This window comes from Phascolarctos cinereus, unplaced genomic scaffold, assembly GCF_003287225.1.
Source record: "Phascolarctos cinereus isolate Bilbo 61053 unplaced genomic scaffold, phaCin_HiC Scaffold_4;HRSCAF=312, whole genome shotgun sequence".
NCBI classification, from domain to species: Eukaryota; Metazoa; Chordata; class Mammalia; order Diprotodontia; family Phascolarctidae; genus Phascolarctos; species Phascolarctos cinereus.
Window position 1 is genome coordinate 321,135,403 of NW_027555847.1, and position 23,445 is coordinate 321,158,847.

The following is a 23,445-nucleotide window of genomic DNA, read 5'->3' on the forward strand; positions in this document are numbered from 1 at the left end:
AATAAGCGCTATGGACAATACACCCAGGAGAGGCAGCCAGTACCAGGCAGCAGAATGAGCCCATTAAAGAACAATGACTTTGGACAGAGGATCTCAATTCAAATCCTAACCTAGATATTTTCCTACCAATGTGACCTTAGACAAATCATTTAACTCCCAAGTCTTCAGTTTATATAAGATTCCCCACAAGCTATAAGTCCTGAATTACTTCTGATCAGATTTAACAGATAAGTAACATCCTGGCTGTCCGTGGAAGGCTGCTGCACCAGCAGGATGCACTGATCCATACGGTATCAGATGATGTGGTTTCTGAATGACCTACTAATGAGCCTTCAGTCATCCTTGCATGGGAAAGGGAAGGAGAGAGGCCAGAGTTAGGGTGGGAGTGGGTCAACATTACCAACATCTACAATGGAGACTCTGTTCCCTGACTTGTGGCAACTCCACTATTTACCGTGGGAACTTGTGAAGCAGCAAACGTATGAATGTGATTCCCTGTTAGTGATAAGGAAGAAGAAGTCAACAGCAGAGAATGTGGAAAGTAGCTTTGTCCAGAGCCCAAGCAGCTGAAGACCATGTAGCATAGATGGGCACCCCAGTTCAGGTACTAGAGGGCACAAATGTTAACAGTATGGTGTCCAGGGTCATTCAGCCCTCTGATGCTTTGGGGGTTGGGCTAAAGATAGAAACTGAAGATGTGGAGATGCCAGAAGGGGAAGGCTGGGTTGAGGTCTCCTATCCCTAGGATGTAGCTGTTTGGGACTATCCAGGCATGATTTCAATGTGCAAGGGTGGTACCTTTGACATTTAGTCCACTGGCAGAGAGAGCTCTACCTCCCATCTTAAAGGAATTCCTAGGCAATGCTTTTTCTTCCTTGCCCCTCTGCTCCTATACCACAGGACTTGTACGGCTCTGGCCACAAACTCCTGAGATAGCTTCATAACAAGTAGAGCTTGAGTCCAGAGTCATCAGGAAGGAGAGTCATTTGGTGTGTTCAAGAAAAGATTTTCAGATGTAGGGACAAATTTTTTTTAGCAGACTGCCAGCCTTGAAGGTTGGGGTAGGAAATCAGAGACCTTGGAATGTTAGGTGATTAGAGACCTCTGAAAAGGGAACGGATCAAGAAATGATGAGTTGGTTTTTAGGAATCCACAGCGGCAGTTTAGTAAAAAGTCATGGAAAGAACTTGTATAAATTGATGCAGAATGAAATAAGCAGAATCAGGAGAACAATTTATACTGTGACACTAAAATTATAAAAATAAAACATTTTCAGGGTTTTTATGAACAGACGCAGAATAAAGTGAGCAGAACAGGGAGAACAATTTCTACAGAGACAACACTGTAAAAGCAAACAACTTTCAAAGCTATGAGAACTGGAATCAATACAGTGACCATTCAAGAGTCCAGAGGACGATGATGAAACATGTTAGCCATGATAGAGAGGTTATGGATGTAGAATGCAGAATGAGACAGATGTTTTTGTGTATACAGTTTGGGGGAATTTGTTTGTTTGACTTAACTTGTTACAAGAAGTTTCATTTCCCCCCCCCCCCCAGGCTGGAGAGTAAGAAAGAAAAGAGATTTCTGTTCATTTTAAAAAAAAACAATAGAGGTGATTCAGAAGTAGAATGTTGTATGCGCTTTCAGAAGAGGTCACAGTATTATTAGTTTAACTTAACTGTTGTACCTTGTTACAAGAAACCTCTCATGTAGATAGATAGAGGGCACAGGGTGAGTTGAAGATTAAGGGGTCTTATCTGGAGAATAAAATTAAGGGATGAGGGAGGATTATACTTGGAGAAGAAGAAAGGGAGAGGTAGAATGGGGTGAATTATCTCACAAAAAAAATACAGAAAAGAAAAAGCTCTTACAGTGGAGGGGAAACTTATTCTCATAGGATTTGGCTTAAGGAGGGAATAACATACACATTCAATTGAGTATGGAAATCTGTCTTATCCTACAGGAAAATAGGGGGAGAAGAGGACAAGAGAGCAGGGGGATGATAGAGAGGAGGGCAGATTGGGAAAGGGGGTAATCAGAAGTAAGTACTTCTGAGGAGGGACAGGGTCAAAAGAAAGAATAGAATAAATGGGAGGGCAGGATAGGATTAAGGGAAATAGAGTTAGTTTTTCACAACATATCTACTATGGAAGTGTTTTGCATAACTGCACATGTATAACCTATATGGAGTTGCTTGCCTTTTCAATGAGGGTGGGTGGGGAGGGAGGAAGAGAGAAAATCTGAAACCTAAAGTTTTAGAAACATATGTTTAAAAAAAATGTTTTCACATGCTACTGGGAAATAAGAAATACAGGAAATGGTGTACAGAAGTCTATCCTGCCCTACAGGAAAATAGAAGGGGAAGGGGATAAGAGAAGTGGGGGGGAAGAGATAGAAGAGAGGACAGACTAGGGGAAGGGATATTCAGAATGCATGCCATCTTGAGGAGGGGGGAGGGGGGAGATGGGGTGAAAATTTGGGGCTCAGAAACTTGTGGAAGTGAATGTTGAAAACTAAAAATAAATAAATTTATATTAAAAAAAAAGAAACCTCTCATGAAGAAGGAGTTGCTCCCACCACAGTGGGTCTCTTCAGGTGCAGATTCTCAGAATGATTGAATTTCTGAGAGCAAAGGGGACAGACAGCAGGATCATGTTCACAGTGCAATTGTGACTCCTGATAGTATTGGATTAGAGACCATGCTTGGAGGAGGGACAGAAGCTGGTGCAAGCAGAATGTGAGTGGGGGTCAGTCCGTGACAGAGAAATGATTAGCTTACTGGAGAAAGCAAATCAGTGCACCTCTGTGACCTCTCTTGAATTAGTGTCCTACATACCATTTTCCCCTCTTCCCTCTCACTTTGCAGAATGCTTGAAGGGCTATTTTGTTCACTATCATTGCCTGTAACACTGTTCCTAACACCCTAGCTGAACATAGGCTGAAGTAAACAAATGTTTTTGGAGACAATGGATCACAACAGGCAACTGTGCTTCCCACAGTGTTAGTATCTTTTCCTCAGGATTGTCACTACTGGCAATAATATCAAATGATAATTCATATTCATATAACACTTAATTAGCTTATAAAGCACTTTTCCTAACAACAACCACATATAGGCAGGAAGGAACATGGCATATCTGAGTGGAGGGTTTGTGCTGGGAATAGAGTATCAGCATTTGCTTCGTTCTCTTGGCATTTTTTTTTTAAATCATGGTAACTGGTTGCCAATAAAAATCTTTGATTTGATGATCTCATTCGCTCCCATGGATACAATGGCCACTCTTTGTAAACAAATCTCAGATCTCCATATCCAGTCCTAATCTCTCCCCTGTGTTCTAGTACTGTATTATTCACTGCCTCTTGGACACTGGCAACTAGATGTTCCCACAGGTATCTCAAAAAATGTGTCAAAACCAGAACCTTCCCTCCAAACTCACACCTCTTTGTAACTTCCTTGTTTTGCTAAGGTCATCATTACCCTTCTGGTCATCCAGGCTAGTAACTTAGGTATCATCCTTGACTCTTCCTTCCTCCCTTACTTCTCACACATTAATCTGTTGCCAAGTCTTATTAATTCTTCCTCCATAATAAATCTAATTCTATTTCAAAAGTTTCCTCATTAGTCTCTCTGCCTCCAGTTTCTTTGTTCTTTTTCTTCCTTTTTTATTTATTTTAATTTATCAACAATCACTTCCATAAGCTTTTGAGTTTTAAATCTTTCTCCTCTTCCCTCTCTCCTTCCCTTCCTCCCCAAGATGGTGCACAATCTGATGTAGGCTATACATATACCTTCCTATTATACATATTTTCACATTAGTGATATTGTAAGGAAGAATCAGAACAAATAGCAGGAACCACAAGAAAGAGAAAACAAGACAAAACAGAAGAGAAAAATAGCAAACAGTATGCTTCGATCTGCATTCAAATTCCATAGCTCTTTCTTTGGATGTGGACAGCATTTTCCATCATGAGCCCTTTGAAGATGTCTTAGACGCTTGCACTGCTGAAAAGGGCTAAGTCTGTCAATGTTAGTCATTGCGCAATGTGTCTGCCTCCAGTTTCTTAAAAGAAAAATTGCAAAGTATTAACAGCCACATGAAATATTATTGCAAATTACTACTAATAAAAGAAATCAAATCAAAACAACTCTGAGGTTTTACCTTACACCTTGCAAATTGGCAGATGACTAAAGACTGGTATCGTCAGTGTTAGATATAGCAATACACTATTGAAGAGAGCTGTGAATTGGTCCAACTATTCTGGAAAGCAATCTGGAATTAACAGACTCAGACGGTTTACTCCTAGGCATATACCCCAAGGAGGTCAATGACAAAAAGTGAGGTCCCATATACATCAAAAAATTTACAGCAAAACTTTTAAAAGTAGAAAATAACTGCAAATAAACAGAAGCCCAATAGCTGGGGACAATTTAAAGAAGTTGTGCTATAGGAACATAATGTAATATTTCTATGCTATCAGAAATACAGTACAGAGATCCACTGGAAGACTTACATGAACTAATTAATAATGCAAAGTGAAGTAATCTGAACCAAAAAAACAGTATGAAAATATGACAAGGTAAAAATTCTGCAGCTACGAAAGAGTTGGAACCAAATGCAGTGAAATTACAACAAACACGTTTTGTCTCAAAGAAGAGATAGGAGAAGACAACTCCCTTCCTTCTTTTCAGAGGTGTGGTGCTATGGACATGGAACACTGCGTATAATGTCAGACTTTAAAAAATATGTTGTTTAGTGTTAAACATTTTTCCTTTTTTAATTTTTTGTCATAAGGGATGGCTCTCTGGAACAGGTAGGAGGAAAGGTACATAGTGAAATGTAGATGATGTAAAAACAAAAAATATCAATAAAATTACTTTCTAAAAGGTAAATAGAAATCACAAACACTGTACCAAAAAAATGTCTCCCAGAACTTGGAGAACACAGCCCAGTGCTGGAAAGCTCAATTGTGGTCACACTTTTTCGAGGCCCAGAACTGTGCTTTCATTTATATAGGTAAATTCCCAGGGAGGTTTCTCTACCAATAGAGAGGGGTTGCCTGAAGCACTGAGAAGTTAACTGAGGGTCATACAGTTAGTTTATGACAGAGGCGGGACTTCAAACCAGGTCTTAACTCCTATCCACTATACTATGCTGCCTCTCCTATTCATATTAGGGAAAGTACAGTGGAATAAGCCTTCATACATAGCCTACTATGTGCCAGGCACTTTACAAATATTATCTCAACCCTGTGAGGTAGGGGCTATTATTATCCCCATTTTACAGTCAAGGAAACTGAGGCTAACAGAGATGAAGTGACTTGCCAGGAAATGTCTGAGGTGGGATTTGAACTCAGGTCTTCCTGACTCCAGACCCACCACTTTACCCACTGTTCTACCTCGCTGCCCACTGCTTAAGAAATATAATCCCCACTATGTACCTGGCACATTAACCTCTTAGGTCTCAGTGTTCTCATCTGTAAAATGGTACTGGTATCACCTGCCCCATAGTGTGACTTGAGAAAAGTGTTTACAAACTCCACAAATATGAATCATCATCATCATCGTCATTATTACTATTATTGTGATGGCTCAGACACTGGACAGCCCCTTTCTGTTTCTCAGTCCTTTGTTGTCAGGAATACTCAGGAGAAAGAGCCCCTCCTTGGGCACCTAGGGGCTGTGAGAGCTTGCTAATTCTAAGCTACCTTTGATACACAATTCTACAGAGGAATCCACGAAGATGGCTCACAAGGAGATGATCCTGATGGCAATCACAGGCTCTTAACAGAAAACAAAACCCAAACACTAACAATCTCACCAGTTCTCTGACTCTGCTGGAAGGCACAAGTCTGCTGACCCTGTGGATTCTGGGTCTGGAATGTCTTACAGGTGCAGCCAGACAGAGACACAGTTGATGAGACCCACTGGGTATAAATGACCTGTTTGTTAATAGGGCTAAAACAATTCCAGGGTTGGTTTGATTATGGAGGCACAACCACAGAGACGTTCTGATGTAGTTTAGACCTTTTCCCATTGCATAATGGGAAAAGCCCCAGGTTTGGAGTCAAAAGACTTGAGATCCAATCCTAGCTTTGTCGTTTACTAATTACGTTGCCAGGCTGGACCTTTTTCTCCTCTCCAAAGTGATACAGTTGGACTAGGTGAACTCTCTAAGCTCCCTTCCAACTTGAACATGCTATGGTCACTTTTTTAAAAAAATCAGTGTATTATTCAATTCTTTCAAACATATAGTTTTAAGTTTCAGCAACACCCTAAAAATATAGGCAAGGACTTAGAAAATCCTTAGCATACCTATCAGTAGTTCATTTTTAATGAACTCTTTTTGTCCTCACATAGAAAGATCATAATATGAACTTTACAAAATCTCTAACTGAAGGTGAGGTATTTATTATCATTATTTTTGTTTGAGTGTGGGGAAGGGAGGTGCAGATCTATGATTTCTTCAGTATAAGAAATTCTAGTTTCTTCTACCAGTGCAGATCCACAGTTCATCAGTAACTTACCGTCTTAGAAGGTTGTCTGGGGACACTGAGATGTTAAGTGACTTGCCCAGGGTTATACAGTTAGTGTCAGAAGCTACGCTTGAACTCAGGTCGTCCTGACTCTAGCACCTCACAGTTCCTCATATACAGGAGATGCTTTCTAGATGCTTGTTGATTCACTGAAGGTAGGCCCACTATCCATTATGACATGCTTCTCCTCCTCCTCCTCCTCCTCCTCCTCCTCCTCCTCCTTCTTACCAAAAACTACCTCTAAACAATAAAAAAAAGTACCTTGCACATCCTCAGTGTGCCTCTTCTTAGATTTTCAAGCATTTAAGATGGGCGGAATGGAGGAGACAGAAAAACAGAGGAAGAAGACAGAGAACAGAGAAGGGAACGGGAGGAGGTTTTCCTAATTTTCTTCTGATTTAAACAACATATGAAGTCTTTTTTGAAATTGTTTTCAGCAAATTAAATAACAGCATCATGGTGACTGATCAGAACTAGCACAACATTACCTCCATGAAAAACATTCCTGGAATACAGCCCATTTAAAAAGAATTGGATCAACTGATGCATTATCTAAAGAAATCCAATCTTTGCATTCAGAAGCATTCTCTTTTAGTTTTTGGCATGAATGATGACATTTCTTCCAAATTTTTAAGAATTACACAGTGCTTTCCTCCTAATAGTCCTGTAAGGTAGAGCATCTGAATAGTATTATACCCAATTTCATAATAAGAATTAGAGAGAAGTTAAGTGATTTGTCCTAGGGTCACAGGGCATGTGTTAAGAGTTAGAATTGGAACCCCAATCTACTGACTCCAAGTGATTCCGTACAGAATGAAAGGTACATTTTGCTCGATATAATATTTTCATTTACCTTGTGGGTCTTTTACTATTTTGCTGATGTGTAATACAATCAGACATGCTAGCAAACTCACCATCTTTGAAGGAAAATATATACAAGGAAGAAAAAGAATTGTTCATTGTTAATGAAAGGCTTCAGCACATGAATTCAGTAATCAGATGCCAGTTGGAGACTGTATGCTTTTTAAACAATATATTCACTTAAACAATTCAAGCTGAAATTAAACAACTCAGTGTATGCATCTCAGCTATGAACGATCTATTTTTATGTTCACATGTATAATTCATTATGAAAGGTCCTAAAAATCAGCCTAATTTAAAAAAAAAAAAGAACTGTTCTCTGGTTTCAGAGGAATGATCAACTGAGGGATGTAGAACTTATCCTCTCCATCACAGAGGAAAGCCCTCGACTGAGAGTTGGAAGGCCTAGGGTCAAGTCCTGGTTCTGTTCTTGACTTAAGGAAAGTCATTTACCTTCTGGGCTACATTTTTCAGACCGGTAACATGAGGTAATCAAGCTAGGATAATACTAGCCCCTTTTATTGTTGTTGATGTTTGTCCCTTGTTTTGGAGAGGACCAACAACATCACGAGATGATGTCTCAACTTGTGCGTGAACTGGATTTAGGTGAGGTGGAGTTGCTTGAAGTTGTCAGCTTCATTCTCTCTTCCAGAGTTATGGAAGTCCAATGGCAAGACAAAAGTCAAAATGACTGGCAATGGCCTAATTTGCAGCGGATGACCTTGGTGTCTTCCATGTCTGTCCAAGCTCTAAGTGCTCTGTAGCACCTGCTTCAGCCACCTTCATGGCCACTGGAACACATTGTTCTCGTCTGGCCATTCCTCTGGGAAAGTCTTCATATGCTTGGGGTAGACACTCCCCTAATTCACCGACATATATGAGGCCTGTTGCTTACCCTCAGTCTCATTTAGCCTGTCTGCCAAGATGGTTTACCAGAGTGTGGCTGGTGCACATGCTACAACTCCTTGAAGCCACAGGTGAGAGTTGAGTTTCAGGTAGACATCAGGTAGATGAACAAACAGCTCTAAAAAGGACTCAGCAAGCCCTCACGCCAGAGGTGCTAATTCACCTCAAACACCCCATACACTCACACAGTCATCACTTTTAGGACAACATTAAATTGCAACAGTCTCTCATTGGAAAGAACCATTTCCTAGAACTTTAGAATTGAAAGAGATGCCCCCTCTTCATGTAACGTATCTATGTAAATCCAGCACAGTGCCTTGTACATAGTACACATTTTAAAAATCCTTCTTAAATTCTCCCATTAGTAAGTTCCTCCTAGAGCCTCCATTTTGTTTTAACATGTCATTGGGGAGAAAATAAAATATCATATGTTATAAAAATAATAAAAAGCTAACACTATATTAAAGTATATATCCACTAAGTAAGGTTTGCTTATTAAGAAGATAGTTTCACTTCCTAGTTTCATGGACAGAGAAGACCTCTAAGGGTATCAAGAAATGGGCCTGATTCCATCAAACTTGCTCTCAGACTCATAGAATCATATTATATTAGACTTGGAAGAGATCTTGGAGCTCATCTTGTCTGACCTCTCTCATTTTATAGATATAGAAACACACCCAGAAAGAGGAACTAACTTATCCAAGGTCACGTGGTTAATAAATGGTAGAAATGAAACCCGAACCCAAGCCTCCAGCCTCCCACACCTCTATATCAAGGGCTGTGCACTGCCATCAGTTAAAATAAATAAGCATTAACTCCCAATGCATGGATATTCACTTATTTATAAATCATATACATGGATTATCATACTGATAATGTGCATTGTAAAACTCACACAAAAAAGAAATTAAAATGAATTAGATAATGATGTAATTATATTTGATCCTAGACCCAATGGAGAACCAATGGAGTTTATATAGTAGAAGAATGATATGATCAGACTAGGGTGGCACTTTAGGAAAATCATGTTGGCAGTTGTGTGAATGACAGATGGCAGAAGAGAGACATTTGAAGTAAAGACACCAATTAGGAGGCTATTACAATAGTCTAGGCAAGAGGGGATGAAGACCTGAGCGAGGTGGTGGCTGTGTAAGTGGAGAGAAGGGAATGTATATGTGAGATGTTGTGGATGTAGAAATGACAAGATTTAGCAACTGGTTTGATGTGGTGGGTGAGGAAGAGTGAGGGTTATCTGGGTGACTGAAAGGGTGGTGGTACCCTTGTAGAAGTAGAGAAGATTACTGGAGGGATGGAAGAATGTAATAAGATCAGCAATTCAAATTACAATCTATCCATGCCTCTCTCATCCTCTGAGACTCCCTCTGTGGCAGCCAAAACAAAGGAGGAGTGGGGAGGCTCTTATCCATAGATCACTGCATTGGAGCATAAGGTCCACCCAAGGAGAGGTGCCTGTCACAGACACCAGGTGATAGGGTACATTATGTGTGTGAAATACTTTTCCCAGTGGTACCTGTGATGCTATGGATGTCCAGGTAATGATTAAGTAATTATTGCCCCGAGGCACTGAGGTCTTGCTCAGAATAACTGGGAGTTTGAGTGCTTGGACAGCAGATGGAGAGGGCAAGGTGGGAGAGTAAGGCCAGTTTTGGAGACAAACCTCATATTTAGCTATTTCATGGAGGGTGGGATAGTATTCAGCTTCCTACTCCTCAAATGGGTAACCACACATCCCAGGAGGTCACAACACAGGCTCCCACTTAGGAGACCCCTGATCTTCACCACATTGCTTCTTCCTGAAGACTGATTTTTCAACTTACTGTTTATCATCATTTGTCTCTCCGGGACCCAGATGCTGTTGGTCTACAGAGGAAGTGGCAGGCATAGTATTTATGCTAATACTCCTCTTAATTAACTTAGAAAACAGAGAGGTGACTGCACATAAAGTGTTATTCTAAGGGGGATATCTTTGTCTTGTTCTATATTTCCACAGAGTAATGAATAAGAGGAAATGGGTCAACATCATTGGACAGATTATTTAGACATAATGAAGAACTCTTGTCAATAATGATTATAAAATAATGAAACAAGATATCAGTTGTGGAATTCCCGTGCCTGGACATCTTCAGAAATGGGTAAACAACAATCATAGAGGGTTAATGAGTTGATTTAACCAGAGGCAGAAATTTGAGTCAAAAGATGTCCTGAGGTCTGATGATTCTATGGCTATCTCTTCTTCATTTGTTTCTCAATTGTGCCTGATTCTTTGTGACCCCATTTTGAGGTTTTCTTGGCAGACACTGGAGTGGTTTGCCATTTCCTTTTCTAGCTCATTTTACAGATGGAAAAATTGAGGCAAACAGAGTTAAGTGACTTGCCCAGGGTCACAGGGTTAGGAAGTGTCTGAGCCTAGATTTGAACTCAGGAAAATGAGTCTTCCTGATTTCAAGGCCAGAACTTTATCTACTGTGCCACCTAACTGCCATGGTTATTATTATGCTGTGCCAAAACATACAGTAGAAACCCATTATTGCAGCCATGCTGAGGCCTAGTATTTCAGCATCATTTCCACTGCCCCCAACTAGGGCTTGGAAAGCTACCCTTAAGCAAAAAACAAAATTGGTACAGACTGAAGCCTTCACTTATCTTTGCTGTTCCCAGTCTAAGTGGTGAGACAGCAACAGCCAGTCATTTAGAGCTTACAAAACGGATTCCCCACTGACCCAAGAAGCAGAAGCTTTCCATTTATCTGCACTTTTCTACTCTAGCTGATCATGCTCAACACTCTTCCCAGACCCATTCTCTCTCTCTCCCTCTCTGTCTGACTCTATGTCTCTGTCTCTCTCCCTCCTTCTTTCCTTCCACCCTTTCCCCCCAAGCTTCTCTCTCTCTCTCTCTCTCTCCTCTCTCTCTCTCTCTCTCTCTCTCTCTCTCTCTTTTAAATTAATGTTCTCAACATTAACCCCCTGAGTTCCAAATCTTTCTTTTCATCCTTTTATCTGGGTCTTTACAACTTACCATATAAACATCTATGTTTGTTTTAAAATCATTCCTGACCCATGTTTCCTTCTTACTTTGTTCCAGTTAATTAACATATTATCAATCAATCAACATGCAATTGTGTATCATATGTTAGGTCTAAGTGAAGTAGAATATAAGCTCCCTGAGGGAAGGGCCTATTTTTACTTTTGTTTAATCTAGAGCTTTGTACCCACTAGATAGTTATATTTGTTAAATTGAATTGCCTAAAAAAAAGCATTAAAAACTTAAAACTGCATTAAGCCTTTTGGGTCACCCTGCACAGCAGACACAGAGCTTGATATTGAAATTACCTTATGAGGCGAGCGTGATCTTACAACAATAATATCATAAAAGGGTTTTGGTGCACTGTGATATCTCTTAGAACACTGTCAAGTTCCTTACAGTTAAGGCTTTGTCTCTAAAATTAGTAAAGATTAGTTCCAGAATATTTCCACTTATTATTCCAGGCTTTCCAGCAATGACTTTGCCAGCAATGATTTTCCCACTGTAGTTAAATGTGTATGGAATGATGGAATTTTTCTCTTTTCTCATCTCATGTTTCTTCAATTTGTTGTATACCAAGTACTGATGCCATTACAGTAACTGTCTCTTTGTAGAGTTGGGAAGACCTAAGAGCAAAAGTAGATTCTGGATGTGCTTGGCCTGGCACAGGGGAAGACGGTGAATGTGTATTTGTTTTCTATTAATTTGTTTGTCATTTTCTACCATGATATATGGACCATTTACTTTCCCTGAAGAAAAAGGATGTGAAATGTCAGGGGCTTCTCTTGTTCTGCTATGGTAATGAATTATTGAAGAAATAAGAATTTTTGTTCCTTGAATATGGAAAGAGATATTTTGTGACCTTTTGCTGCTTTATGGTGATAATGAATTTTCTGACAAACTTGGAGACTTTGGGTTATTTTATTAAAATAAAAAGGTTTGTGGAATATCTTTGACCTGGACTTTTAGTAAATTAATCAAATAGAAATTCTGGAAATATTGATGAGGCTGGTCTTTAGCCAGACTTTGTAATTTATTACTGTCACTGAGATAGTAAGCAATCCTAAACAACATAAAAACATACAATTAACTACAGATTCAGATTCCCTGGACTATTTTTTTGTGGGGTGGAAAATGCTATGCTTCCTAAGAAAACTTCCTCATATCGGGTCATTCTCTCCCTGCTAAAATTCTACCTATTCTTCAAGTTCCAGTTCTTTAGTTGCCCGCTCCTTATTGAAGCCTTCCTTAATTGTGCCCTAGTCAGAAGTGATTTCTTTCTTTTCATCATTCTTCTCCTATTCAATTTTGTACTACAGTTATTTGTCTACATGTTTCATCTCCTCTGCTAGGCCGCAAGCTCCTTGAGGTTAAGGTCTATGCCTTATTCATTTTTATAGGTTTCAGGGAGTAAGGTGTTATTAAATGTCTGGACTCAACTGAATTAGGGATATTTTTAGTCTGGTTACACGTGGATGTTTCATACCTACTTATACTCTGAGAGGATTAGAGGATCACCATAGACTTCTAGATATTGAGATGAAAAAGGCCTTGGGATTGTCTAGCCCAGTCCCTTCATTTTATAGGTGAGGGAATAGATCCATGGAGATGAACTGATTTGTCCTAAGTAGTAAATAGAGAGGAAACTGCAGAGTTGAGATTTGAACTCAGTTCAAATCTCTGACTCTGACTCCAAATCCGATGATTTTTCCCCACTATACGAGGAATCCTTGAAAAATGTACCTGAGTATACTTACAGCATTAGAAATAATGACAGACACAATTTTTTTTTGGGGGGGGAAGGGAAGGGGTGTGTAAGAGGGAGGGAAAGAATAGGTTTCTCCTTTGCAATATTAATTATAACTTACTCTGGATTTTAAACAAATTAAATTTGCTGACCACTGAAACTTTAGGTATGTTTTATTATTTTTTTGTTGTTCAAATTAAGTATATGAATAATGAGTAGGAATGATGAATACAGTCACCTGGATTTGATATGGTGTGTGGTCAAGTTGGATGAGATGGGTCTATGACCTTGACAGTATAGTAAGTGGTTAATTCAATGTTGGCCTCATGCTTTCTCATCAGTCAGAGGTCAAGATGTCCTAAAGCAAGTGAAGTTAATCCCTCAGAGGCTCACACAGTGGATAATTTTGATCCCCTAGGCACCAGAGTGACATAGCTCTCTTTGTAGACAGTGATTTTCCTTCCTGGGGCCATACATACCCTTTACTCAATGTGAATTCAAAGAGAAGTGAAAGAAAGAGGAGGAAGGGGAGGTGATTGTGAGAGGGAAGGGAGGGGAGGATAAAAGAGGAGAGAGACCAAAAAAGGTCATAGTCCACAGTTTATGAGGGATACCAGTGCAAACTCCAGGAATATTGAGCATGACATTTTTAGAAGGCTGCATTTTCTTTCCAAATATTGAAATAACTAGATAAAGAATAAAATATGTGGGAGTTAGCTCTCTGTGTTCTAGAATCTTCTTTTATTGCAAGAACAATAATAATATGTCCTGAGGAAAGGGATGGATCTCTTTCAGAAAGCCTCCTGCCCCCTTCATCTATAATCCTGTTACTGATACAATACTACCACTCACCAACACATTATCAAAAAGGAAGAGTTTTCTTTCTCACCTGCACACCATGGGTACATTTTCAATTCCATCCCCACTCTGCATCCTTCTATCTTTAGCCTCTAGAAAGGCTAAGCCTTAAAAAATGTGGCTACCAGGGATGGTGAGACTTCTGTTGTTTAGTTAGGAAGATTAAGTACATTATCGACTGTTTACAAAGCTCTTTACTCAAAACACAATAGGGTAGCTGATAATGGAGGAGGAGGCAAGGGAAGCAGTGTGGTGCAGTGGAAAATGCTGTATTTGAGTTCAGAGACACTGGGTTCAAATCCCTACTCTGTTATCTCTCGACTCTGCCCTCCCTGGGCATTGCTTTTGTCTGCTCTACAATGGGGGGCTGGGTCAGACAGCCTCTAAGGTCCCTACCAGCTTTAAATCGGTGATCTTGTAAACACATATCATTATCTACATCTTACAAAGGAGACAGACATAAAGGAGTTAACTGTTTAGGGATAGGGAACCAGAACCATGCTTTCATTGGCACAGGGAACTCCCAGGTAAAGAAACTTCCTTTACCAAAGAAGGCTATCCAGTGACTTATCCAGAGTCACAGGCAATATGTGTGACAGGTGGGTCTTGAAACCAAATCTTCCTGGTTTTGAGGTCAGTTCACTACCCATTATGGAATGCTGCCTGACTTCCACAGGCACCAGGTGAAGAAACAGCAGGGCTGGGACGCAATTTCAACCCAATTCAAAAAATACTTGTTAAGGGCTTAATTGAATGACACCTGCTAGATTGTGGAGAACCTAGCTTCCCTCTCTCTAAACTTTTCACTATAATGTTTACAGTGTTTTTAAAAAGTTGTCTGTTTTTAAACATTTGTGATAAATCTTCACTTTAAACTTGGAGGATTAAGTGCTTTGGAGTAGTACTTTTTGTGTTTTATTTTTTCTCCAAATTCATTATTTATTTAAAACTTTTTTTTAAATTTTGAATTCCAAATTCTTTCCCTCCAGCTACTCCTCCATCCCCTGAGAAGGCAAGCAGTATAATATCAATATACACATTAAATTATGCAAAAACATATTTCCATATTAGCCATGTCTCAAAAAAAGCAAGGAAAATAAAAGCAAAAATTATATTTCAATTTGCACTAAGGGTTCATCAGCTAAGTCTTTCACATTTGATCATTATTACAATATTGCTGTTATGATATACAATGATCTTTGGAGTAGAATTGTAAAGGGTCAGATCTCACAGTTCCTTCATACTGGTTGGTGGTTACTGGTGAGCACCGAAGAGGTATGGATGGAGTTATGGTTCCTCAAAACTTTATTATTGATTATTAACTATTATTAACATTGACTTCTATCCTCTTTTCCTAATTGGCTCCTCTTTTCCATGAATACTTGTCATCCACCTATTCTCTTATCATCATTGCCTCTCACCCACTAAACCAGCTCTTGACCTTTGAGAGGGAAAACTAGATATAAGATACTGTCCCTTTAAGAATTGTTGCTGAGTTAAGTCCACTTTGCTCTGAGGAAACTTACTCTGAGAGACAGAATCTGACTGAGCTCTTAGACAAACAGTTGATAATAATGGGGATTATAACAGTGCCTACCTCCCAGGATTTTTGTGAGAATCAATAGAGATAATATTTGTAAAGGGCTTAGCACAGTGCTTGGCCTATAATAGGCACTATATAAATGATAACTATGATTATTGTTATTGTTATTATTAAATGTGAGAAGCTGGTATGTATTGGAGAGATGTACACCAGAATTACTGTATGATTAAGGAACAAATATAATTAAGGAACAAATATAGATCTGAATTCAGAAAGATAAAAGGAGAGAGAGAAGTGAAAAGATTCCAGAAGTAAATAAGATTTCAGTTATGTCTGAAGATGGGAATAATAGCTATTATGGTTTTTGATGAGCCCAGTTGAGCAGAAGGACAGATTCAAAGTAGAGATTGAAAGAAGTTATTGGGCAGATCAACTACTCTGGATAAATAGTAGTGCCCACTGAGGTGTTGGTCAAGCAAACACTGCTGATCAACTAAATTTAGAAGCAGCAGCAGCAGCAGCATCTAATCACTACATAAGCTATATCCATCAAGGAACTTTTAAGGGATAGTTCCTGAGATGGAAGGGATACTAAAGTTTATAGTTCCACAGTTGTGAGTTACCCAAAACAAGTGGATTTTCCTCACTTATTTTCCTCTTTGGCAGATGTTCGTTTTAATTCAATTTTATTTTATTTGAAGTTCCAAGTTCTCTCCATTCCATTTTCCTCTCCCCCACCCATTAAGAAAGCAAGAAAAACAAACAAACAAAAAACACCCTGCTACAAATATGTAAAGTCAAGCAAAACAAATCCCCACATTAGTCTTTGGTAGTTTGGAGTTTGTCCACTCTCCTTCATAGATATTAAATGTACTGGCAAAAGCGTGTGACTTAGATTTAGGTGTGCATTGTTAAGTATTTATTTGCTTTAATAATGAGTATTTGTGACATAATTTTCATTTGCCTTGGTGTTAAGCAAATAGTTATGTTTAAGATATGAATGCCATTATTGTGAGTAACTTGTGTTAAGCAGAAGTACATGAATGGGGGTTCAAGAGATTGAGTGGTAAGTAGGTAAGTAGTATATTCCTTCACAACAGGGAGAGGTACATTCCCTCACAATCCCAAGAACCCTGACAGAATTAAGTATAATTATGTGGTGGTCCTTCTCTGGAAATCTAGACCTGCCAGTTGTGAGAGCAGGTTGGAATAATCTAGTCAGCTCAGAGAAGGGTGTATGTGGCTACATGTCCATGTGAGAGGTATGAGAAGTTACACGGTAGGTGGCCATGTTACACATAATATACCTGTTACACACAACTTTTAGCTGAGAATCTCAGCATTTCTGGAATGGAAAAAAAAACAAAAAGAAAACTGTTACTTTTTTTTTTCAGCAACACAGAAATCCTGCTTTTTTCATTTCATTTCTTCCTATAGACAGTGTGTGGGAAATGTGAAAAAACTGGCAAAATATTTGAATAATACTGACCTAGAAGTTCCACCTATCACAGCTTGTTTACTTGAGATTCCTACATCATCCTTTTAATTCATATGATCAACTCAATGATTTGTTCTTGAAAAAAACGAGAAAGATTAACAGATTAATCAAAGTCCAATGAAGACTGGGAGCTTTCCAAGGGTAGGCACTTCATTAATCAATTAGCAGCCTTGAGTAAAAGATACCACAGATCATTTAGACGTTCTTGATGAACAATTCAGAATTAAAGCAAGCATTTTTTCTTACTCATTCACTTCTGATACTGAAAGTGAAGCTGTCTATGTAGGGATATAGGATTTCAGGAGTCCACAAAAGCAGACCATCTAAGTGATGGCTGTGTGGTTGGGAATATAGTTGGTTTAGCAGTTGGGAAATTTAAGCTCAAATCCAGTTGGTTTTTAATTCAGCTGAATCACCAGAACTTGATGACACGCCACTAGGCTGTCTAAAAGAAAGCAGATCATGCACGATGGAAGAGCTGACGTCACCCTCACAGCTGCCAAACCATCAACGACTTGAAATGTTTTTTTTTTAAGGGAAAATGTAAAATTATGAAAAATGTCTAATTCTTACATTTATCAAAACTCTTCCAAATTATCTAAATGTCTAATAATTTGATGCATGTTCCTTTACATTTCCTGCCTTTAACATATTCATTTATAAGGAATGCTGTTCACTTTACCTCGATGCAGGGCTACTAGTGCTATTTGAAATTTGGTTGAATGATTAAAAAACTCATGATAATTTGAAAATGTTGCTGTTTAATTAAAAAAAAAAGAAGTGAAGGGATAGCTAGTAGTGGATAGAGCATCGGCCCTGAAGTCAGGAAGACCTGAGTTCAAATGTGGCCTCAGACTAAACACATGACACTTACTAGAGCTGTGTGACCCTGGGTAAATCACTTAACCCCAATTGCCTAAAAAGAAAAAAAGAAGAAGGAGAAGAAGTGAAAAGGCTAGATGTGTTCTCATCTCTGGCTTTTAGATACTAAATTTAAAAACAACAACAAACCATGTCTTGCTTTTAACATTATCAAAGCTATACCTGCTCAGGAGAAACAAATATTTATCAACTGTGAAATTCTTCTAAATTTTGTGTGTGTGTGTGTGTGTGTGTGTGTGTGTGTGTGTGTGTGTGTGTGTTAACTACAAAACATGCTTAGGCTTTGGATAAGAAAAAACGGAGGTCAAGGTTTTACTTATTTTCTCCGCGTATCTCTCTGTTTCTGTCTCTGCTTCTTTCTCTGTGTCTCTGTATCTCTGTCTCTTCCTCTCTCCTTTCTTCTAAATTAGATTTTTGACAACTTCAAATCTCTTTATGGGAAACATGTCAAGTTAAGTCAAGTCAACTATGTGCCAGGCACTGTGCTAAGACTGGGGATACAAAAAACAATCTTTGTTCTCAAGGAGCTCAGTCTAATAGACAAGAGAACATGTAAACAGCTATGTACAAACACGATATATTTCTGATAAACGGGGGTGTAGACACAAAGGAAGTCTCTAAGAGTAGGAGGATGGGAAGGCTTCTTTCAGAAGGTGAGACTTTAGCTGAGACTTGAAGGAAGCCAGGGAAACCAGGAAGTGGGGATGAGGACGGAGGACATTCCAGGCATGACGGACAGCCAGTGACAATGCTCAGAGCAGGGAGATGGAGGGTCTTGTATGAGGAGGGGCAAGAAGGCCAGCGTCCCTGCAGCATAGAGTGTGTGGGGGGGAGTAGGGTGTAAGAAGATTGTAAAGGTGTGGGAGCAGGTTGTGAAGGGCTTCAGACGCAAAACAAAGGATTTTATATTTGTTCCTAGGGGTAAGAGGAAACCACTGGAGCTCACTGAATAGGGGAGTGACTCAGTCAGCCAGATGTTTACTTTCTACCTTGCTGCACCCTTTTGAACCTCTTCATCATCCTCCAAACTTTTCAGCCTCCTTTTGTGTGTTGTCTTCCTCCATTAGATTATAAGCTACTTGAGGGCAGGGACTGTCTTTTTGCCTTTCTTTCTTTTCTTTCTTTTTTTTGCTGTAGGCAATGGAGTTAAGTGACTTGCCCAGCTAGTAAGTGATGTGTGTCTGAGGCAGGATTTGAACTCAGGTCCTCCTGAATTCAGGGCTGGTGCTCTATCCACTGTGCCACCCAACTGTCCCTTTGCCTTTCTTTCTATCCTTAGTGCATAGCACAGTGCCTGGCACATAGTAGGTACTTAAATGTTTGTTGAATGACTGTTTGTATACCAAAATAAGGAAAGACAACCTAGCATCTAGGAAAGTAGGGAGATCAAAGGCAAGGTGAAATAAGTGAGTGGATTTCATTAGGATCCTGTCTCACAAATAAGCAGTTTGCTGCAGGAGTTAACCAAAAGGTTATTCCATAAAAAATAATACCAAAAAGAATGTAACATTGAATCTCTTGCTTCAAGCATGTAGATCTAAGAGAATTTTTCAGTGGTCTGCAGAGGATGCGCTTTGTTTGTGTTCCTGCTAGTACCATGTAATACCTATCTTTGAACAAAGTACAAGTTACATCCTGGGGAGGAAGATGAAAGGGCTGGAGGAATGCTTGTCTTTTCTCAGCTATCAGGAAGAATAGTCTTCCTTGCAAAACATGCTTCTGTGAGGTCCAGGGAATATTTACAGCTAGCTATGCAATACTCCCTTGTCATGGTGAAGAGACTTGGGCAGCTCAATGAAACTATGAACTATGCCACTCAGAGTTATCCAAGATGGACAGGTCATAGTGGAAAGTTCTGACAAAAGGTAATAATCCAGTGGAGAAGGAAATGGTAAACTACTCCAGCATCTTTACCAAGAAAACCCCATGGACAGTATTAAAATGCTAAAAGATATGACATGGGAAGATGAGTCCCTCGGGTCAGAAGGTGTCCCATACACTACTAGAAAGGGTAGAGGACAACTGCAAATAGCACTGGTACTAATGAACTGGCAGGACCAAAACTGAATGGATGCTCAGCTGTCGATGTGTCTGGTGACTACTGGAAAGCTGATGCTATAAAAATCATAGGAACCTGGAATGTAAGATCTATGAAGCAAGGTAAGCTGGATGTGGTCAAAGAAGAGATGGGAAGATTAAACATCCGCATCTTAAATGGATGGGAATGGGTGAATGTAAATCAAGAGATCATTATATATAGTGCTGTAGGCAAAAATCCATTATTAAAAATAGGGTAATCCTTGTAGTCAATAAAAGGAGGAGAAAAGCAGTACTGGGGTATAATCTCAAAAACAAAAGAATGATATCTGTTCAAATCCATGGCAAACCTTCACCATCACAGTAATACAAGTCTATGCTCCAACCACTGATGTTGAAGAGGTCGAAGTTGATCAGCTACAACATCATCTAGAAATAACACCAAAAAAAAAAAAAAGATGTCACATTCATCACAGGTAACTGGAAGCTAAAGCAGGAAATGAAAAGATAATTGGAATAACAGGCAAGTTTGGCCTTGAAGTACAAAATGAAGCAGGGCAGAGATTAATAGAGTTTTGTGAAGACAACTCAGTGGTCATTCGTAGCAAACACTCTTTTTAAACAATCCCAAAAGTGACTTTACACGTGGACATCACCAGATGGTCAATACAGAAATCAGATTGGTTAAATACTTTGCAGCCAAAAGTGGAGAAGCTCTATGTAGTCAGAACAAGACCTGGAGCTGACTGTGACTCAGATCATGAGCTTCTCATTGCAAAATTTGTACTTAAATTGAAGAAAGTAGGGAAAACCATCAGGCCATATAATTATGAACTAAATAATATCCCTTATGAATACAAAGTGGAAGTGATGAATAGATTTAAGGGATTATATCTAGAACACAGAGTACCTGAAGAACTATGGACAGAGGTTCACAATGTTGTACAAGAGGCAGCAACAAAAAACATCCCAAAGAAAAAGAAGAACAAGAAAGCAAACTGGCTGTCTGATGAAGACAAAGAACTAAGGAAAGGAGGGAAGCAAAAGGTAAAGGAGAAAGGGAAAGATATACCCAACTGAATGCAGAATTCCAGAGAATAGTAAGGAGAGATAAGAAGGTTTTTGTTTTTAAATGAGCAATGTAACCCTTTGACCCAGCAATACTATTTCTAGATCTGTATCCCAAGGAGATCATAAAAACGGGAAAAGGATTCACGTGTACAAAAAATATTTATAGCATCTCTTTTTGTGGTGGCAAAGAACTGGAAATTGAGGAGATGTCCGTCAGCTGGGGAATGACTGAACAAGTTGTGGTATATGAACATAATGGAATACTATTGTGCTGTAAGAAATGATGAGCAGGCAGACTTCAGAAAAACCTGGAAAGACTTATATGAACTGATGCTGAGCGAAGTGAGCAGAAGCAGGAGAACATTGTATACAGTAACAGCCACATTGTGTAATGCCTAACTTTGATAGACTTAACTCTTCTCAGCAATGTAAGGATCTAAGACAATTCCAAAAGACTCACGATGGAAAATGCTATCCACATCCAGAGAAACAACTTTGGAGTCTGAATGCAGATGGAAACATATTATTTGTTCTCTTTTTCTTTTGTCGTTTTGTTTCTTCTTTCTTGTGGTTCCTCCCATTTGTTCTAATTCTTTTTTACATTATGACTAACGTGAAAATATGTGTAATATGAATGTATAAATACAGCCTATATTATATCGCACAACATCTTGGGGAGGGGGAGAAATTTTAAGAATCAAAAACTTACGGAAGTGAATGTTGAAAACCAAAAATAAATTAATTTTAAAAAATAAAATAAAATAAATGAGCAATGCAAAGAAATACAAGAAAACAACAGAATGGGAAAGAGACCTCTTCAGGAAAACTGGAATAATAAAGGGAATGCTTCATGCAAAAACAGGCATGATAAAAGACAAAAATTATGGGAACTTAGCAGAAGTAGAAGAGATTAAGAAGAGGTGGCAAAAATATATAGAACTATTCAAGAAAGATTTTAATATCACCATGAAGGTGTGGTTACTAACCTAGGACCATATATCCTGAGAGTGAAGTCAAGTGGGTTAAGATCCACTTGAAGGGAGCACTACTAATGATAAGGCTAATGGAGATGATGGAATTCTAGCTGAACTATTTAAAATCCTAAAAGATGACATTGTTGTTAAAATGCTGCAATCAACGTGCCAGTAACTTTGGAAAACTCAACAGTGGCCACTGGATCAGAAAAGGTGTCAGTTTATGTCCTAATCCTAAAGAAGGTCAATGCCAAAGAATGTTCAAAATATTAAACAATTACATTCATTTCACAAGACAGCAAGGTTATATCTAAGACTCTGCAAGCTAGGTTTCAGCATTATGTGAACTGAGAATTACCAAAAGAGCAGGCTGGTTTTCAAGAGGCAGAGGAACCCCAGAAACCAAATTACCAACATTTGGTAACTGAAACTATGGAGAAAGAGAACGCAAGGGAGTTCCAGAAAACTTTTCTTCTTTTACTTTTGCTTCACTTACTAGACTAAAGCCTTTGACTGTGTGGATCACAACAAATTGTGAAAGTCCTCAAAAACATGGGACTACCAGATCATCTTACTTCTCTCTTGAGGCACCTGTATGTTGGTCAAAAAGCAACAGTTAGAACTGAATATGGAACAATTGTTCCAGGTTGGGAAAGTATGACAAGGCTGTGCACTGCACTGTCACTTTATTTATTTAATTTATATGTAGAATACACTGTATGAAATGCCAGGCTGGACAAATCAAAAGCCAGAATTAAGACTGCTGGGAGATGTATCAACAATCTCAGATATGCAGATGATACCACTCTCATAGCAGACAGTGAAGAAAAATTAAGCCTCTTGATGAAAGTAAAAGAGGAGAGTGTAAAAGCTGGCTTGAAGCTTAATATTAAAAATAAATGGAGATCATGCCACCTGGTCCTATTACTTCCTAGCAAACAAAAGAAACAGAAATGGAAGCAGTGTCAGATTTTATATTCTTGGGCTCAAAGATCATGGCAGATGGTGACTGCAGCTATGAAATTAAAAGATGCTTGCCTTTGGAAAGGAAGCTATGGCAAATCTGGACAGCATACTAAAAAGCAGAAACATCACTTTGACAACAAAGTTCCATATAGTCAAAGCTATGATTTTTCCAATAGTCATGTATGGCTGTGAGAGTTGGACTATCAGGAAAGCTGAATGCCACAGAATCATGCTTTCAAACTATGGTGTTAGAGAAGGGTTTTAAGAGTTCCTTGGACAGCAAGGAAATCAAATCAATCACTACTTAAAGAAATTAACTCTATTCACTGGAAGGACAGATATGGAATACTTTGGCCACATAATGAATAGACAGGATTCACTGGAAAAGACCTTGATGTTGGAAAAGATTGAGGGCAAAAGGAAAAGGGGTTGGCAGAGGATGAAATAGTGTCATGGAAGCAATGAATATAAGCTTGGACAGATTTCAGGAGATAATAGAGGATAAATGGATCTGGCATGCTAT

The 23,445-nt window shown here is 39.0% G+C and overlaps 1 protein-coding gene across 2 annotated transcripts in view; it reads right to left on the minus strand.

The window, feature by feature from the left end:
* ARSB (arylsulfatase B) overlaps window positions 1-23,445 on the minus strand; it is a 217,641-nt gene that overhangs the window by 48,941 nt on the left and 145,255 nt on the right. The window contains exon 7 of one of the 2 annotated variants that reach the window (XM_020998421.2): window positions 17,733-20,340. The exons of the other annotated variant lie outside the window; for it this stretch is intronic. Coding sequence (XP_020854080.1) covers window positions 20,270-20,340 — 71 coding nt within the window. The 3' untranslated portion in view covers window positions 17,733-20,269. Of the gene's footprint in view, window positions 1-17,732; window positions 20,341-23,445 lie in introns of those variants that run through there. 2 annotated transcript variants of the gene reach the window in all.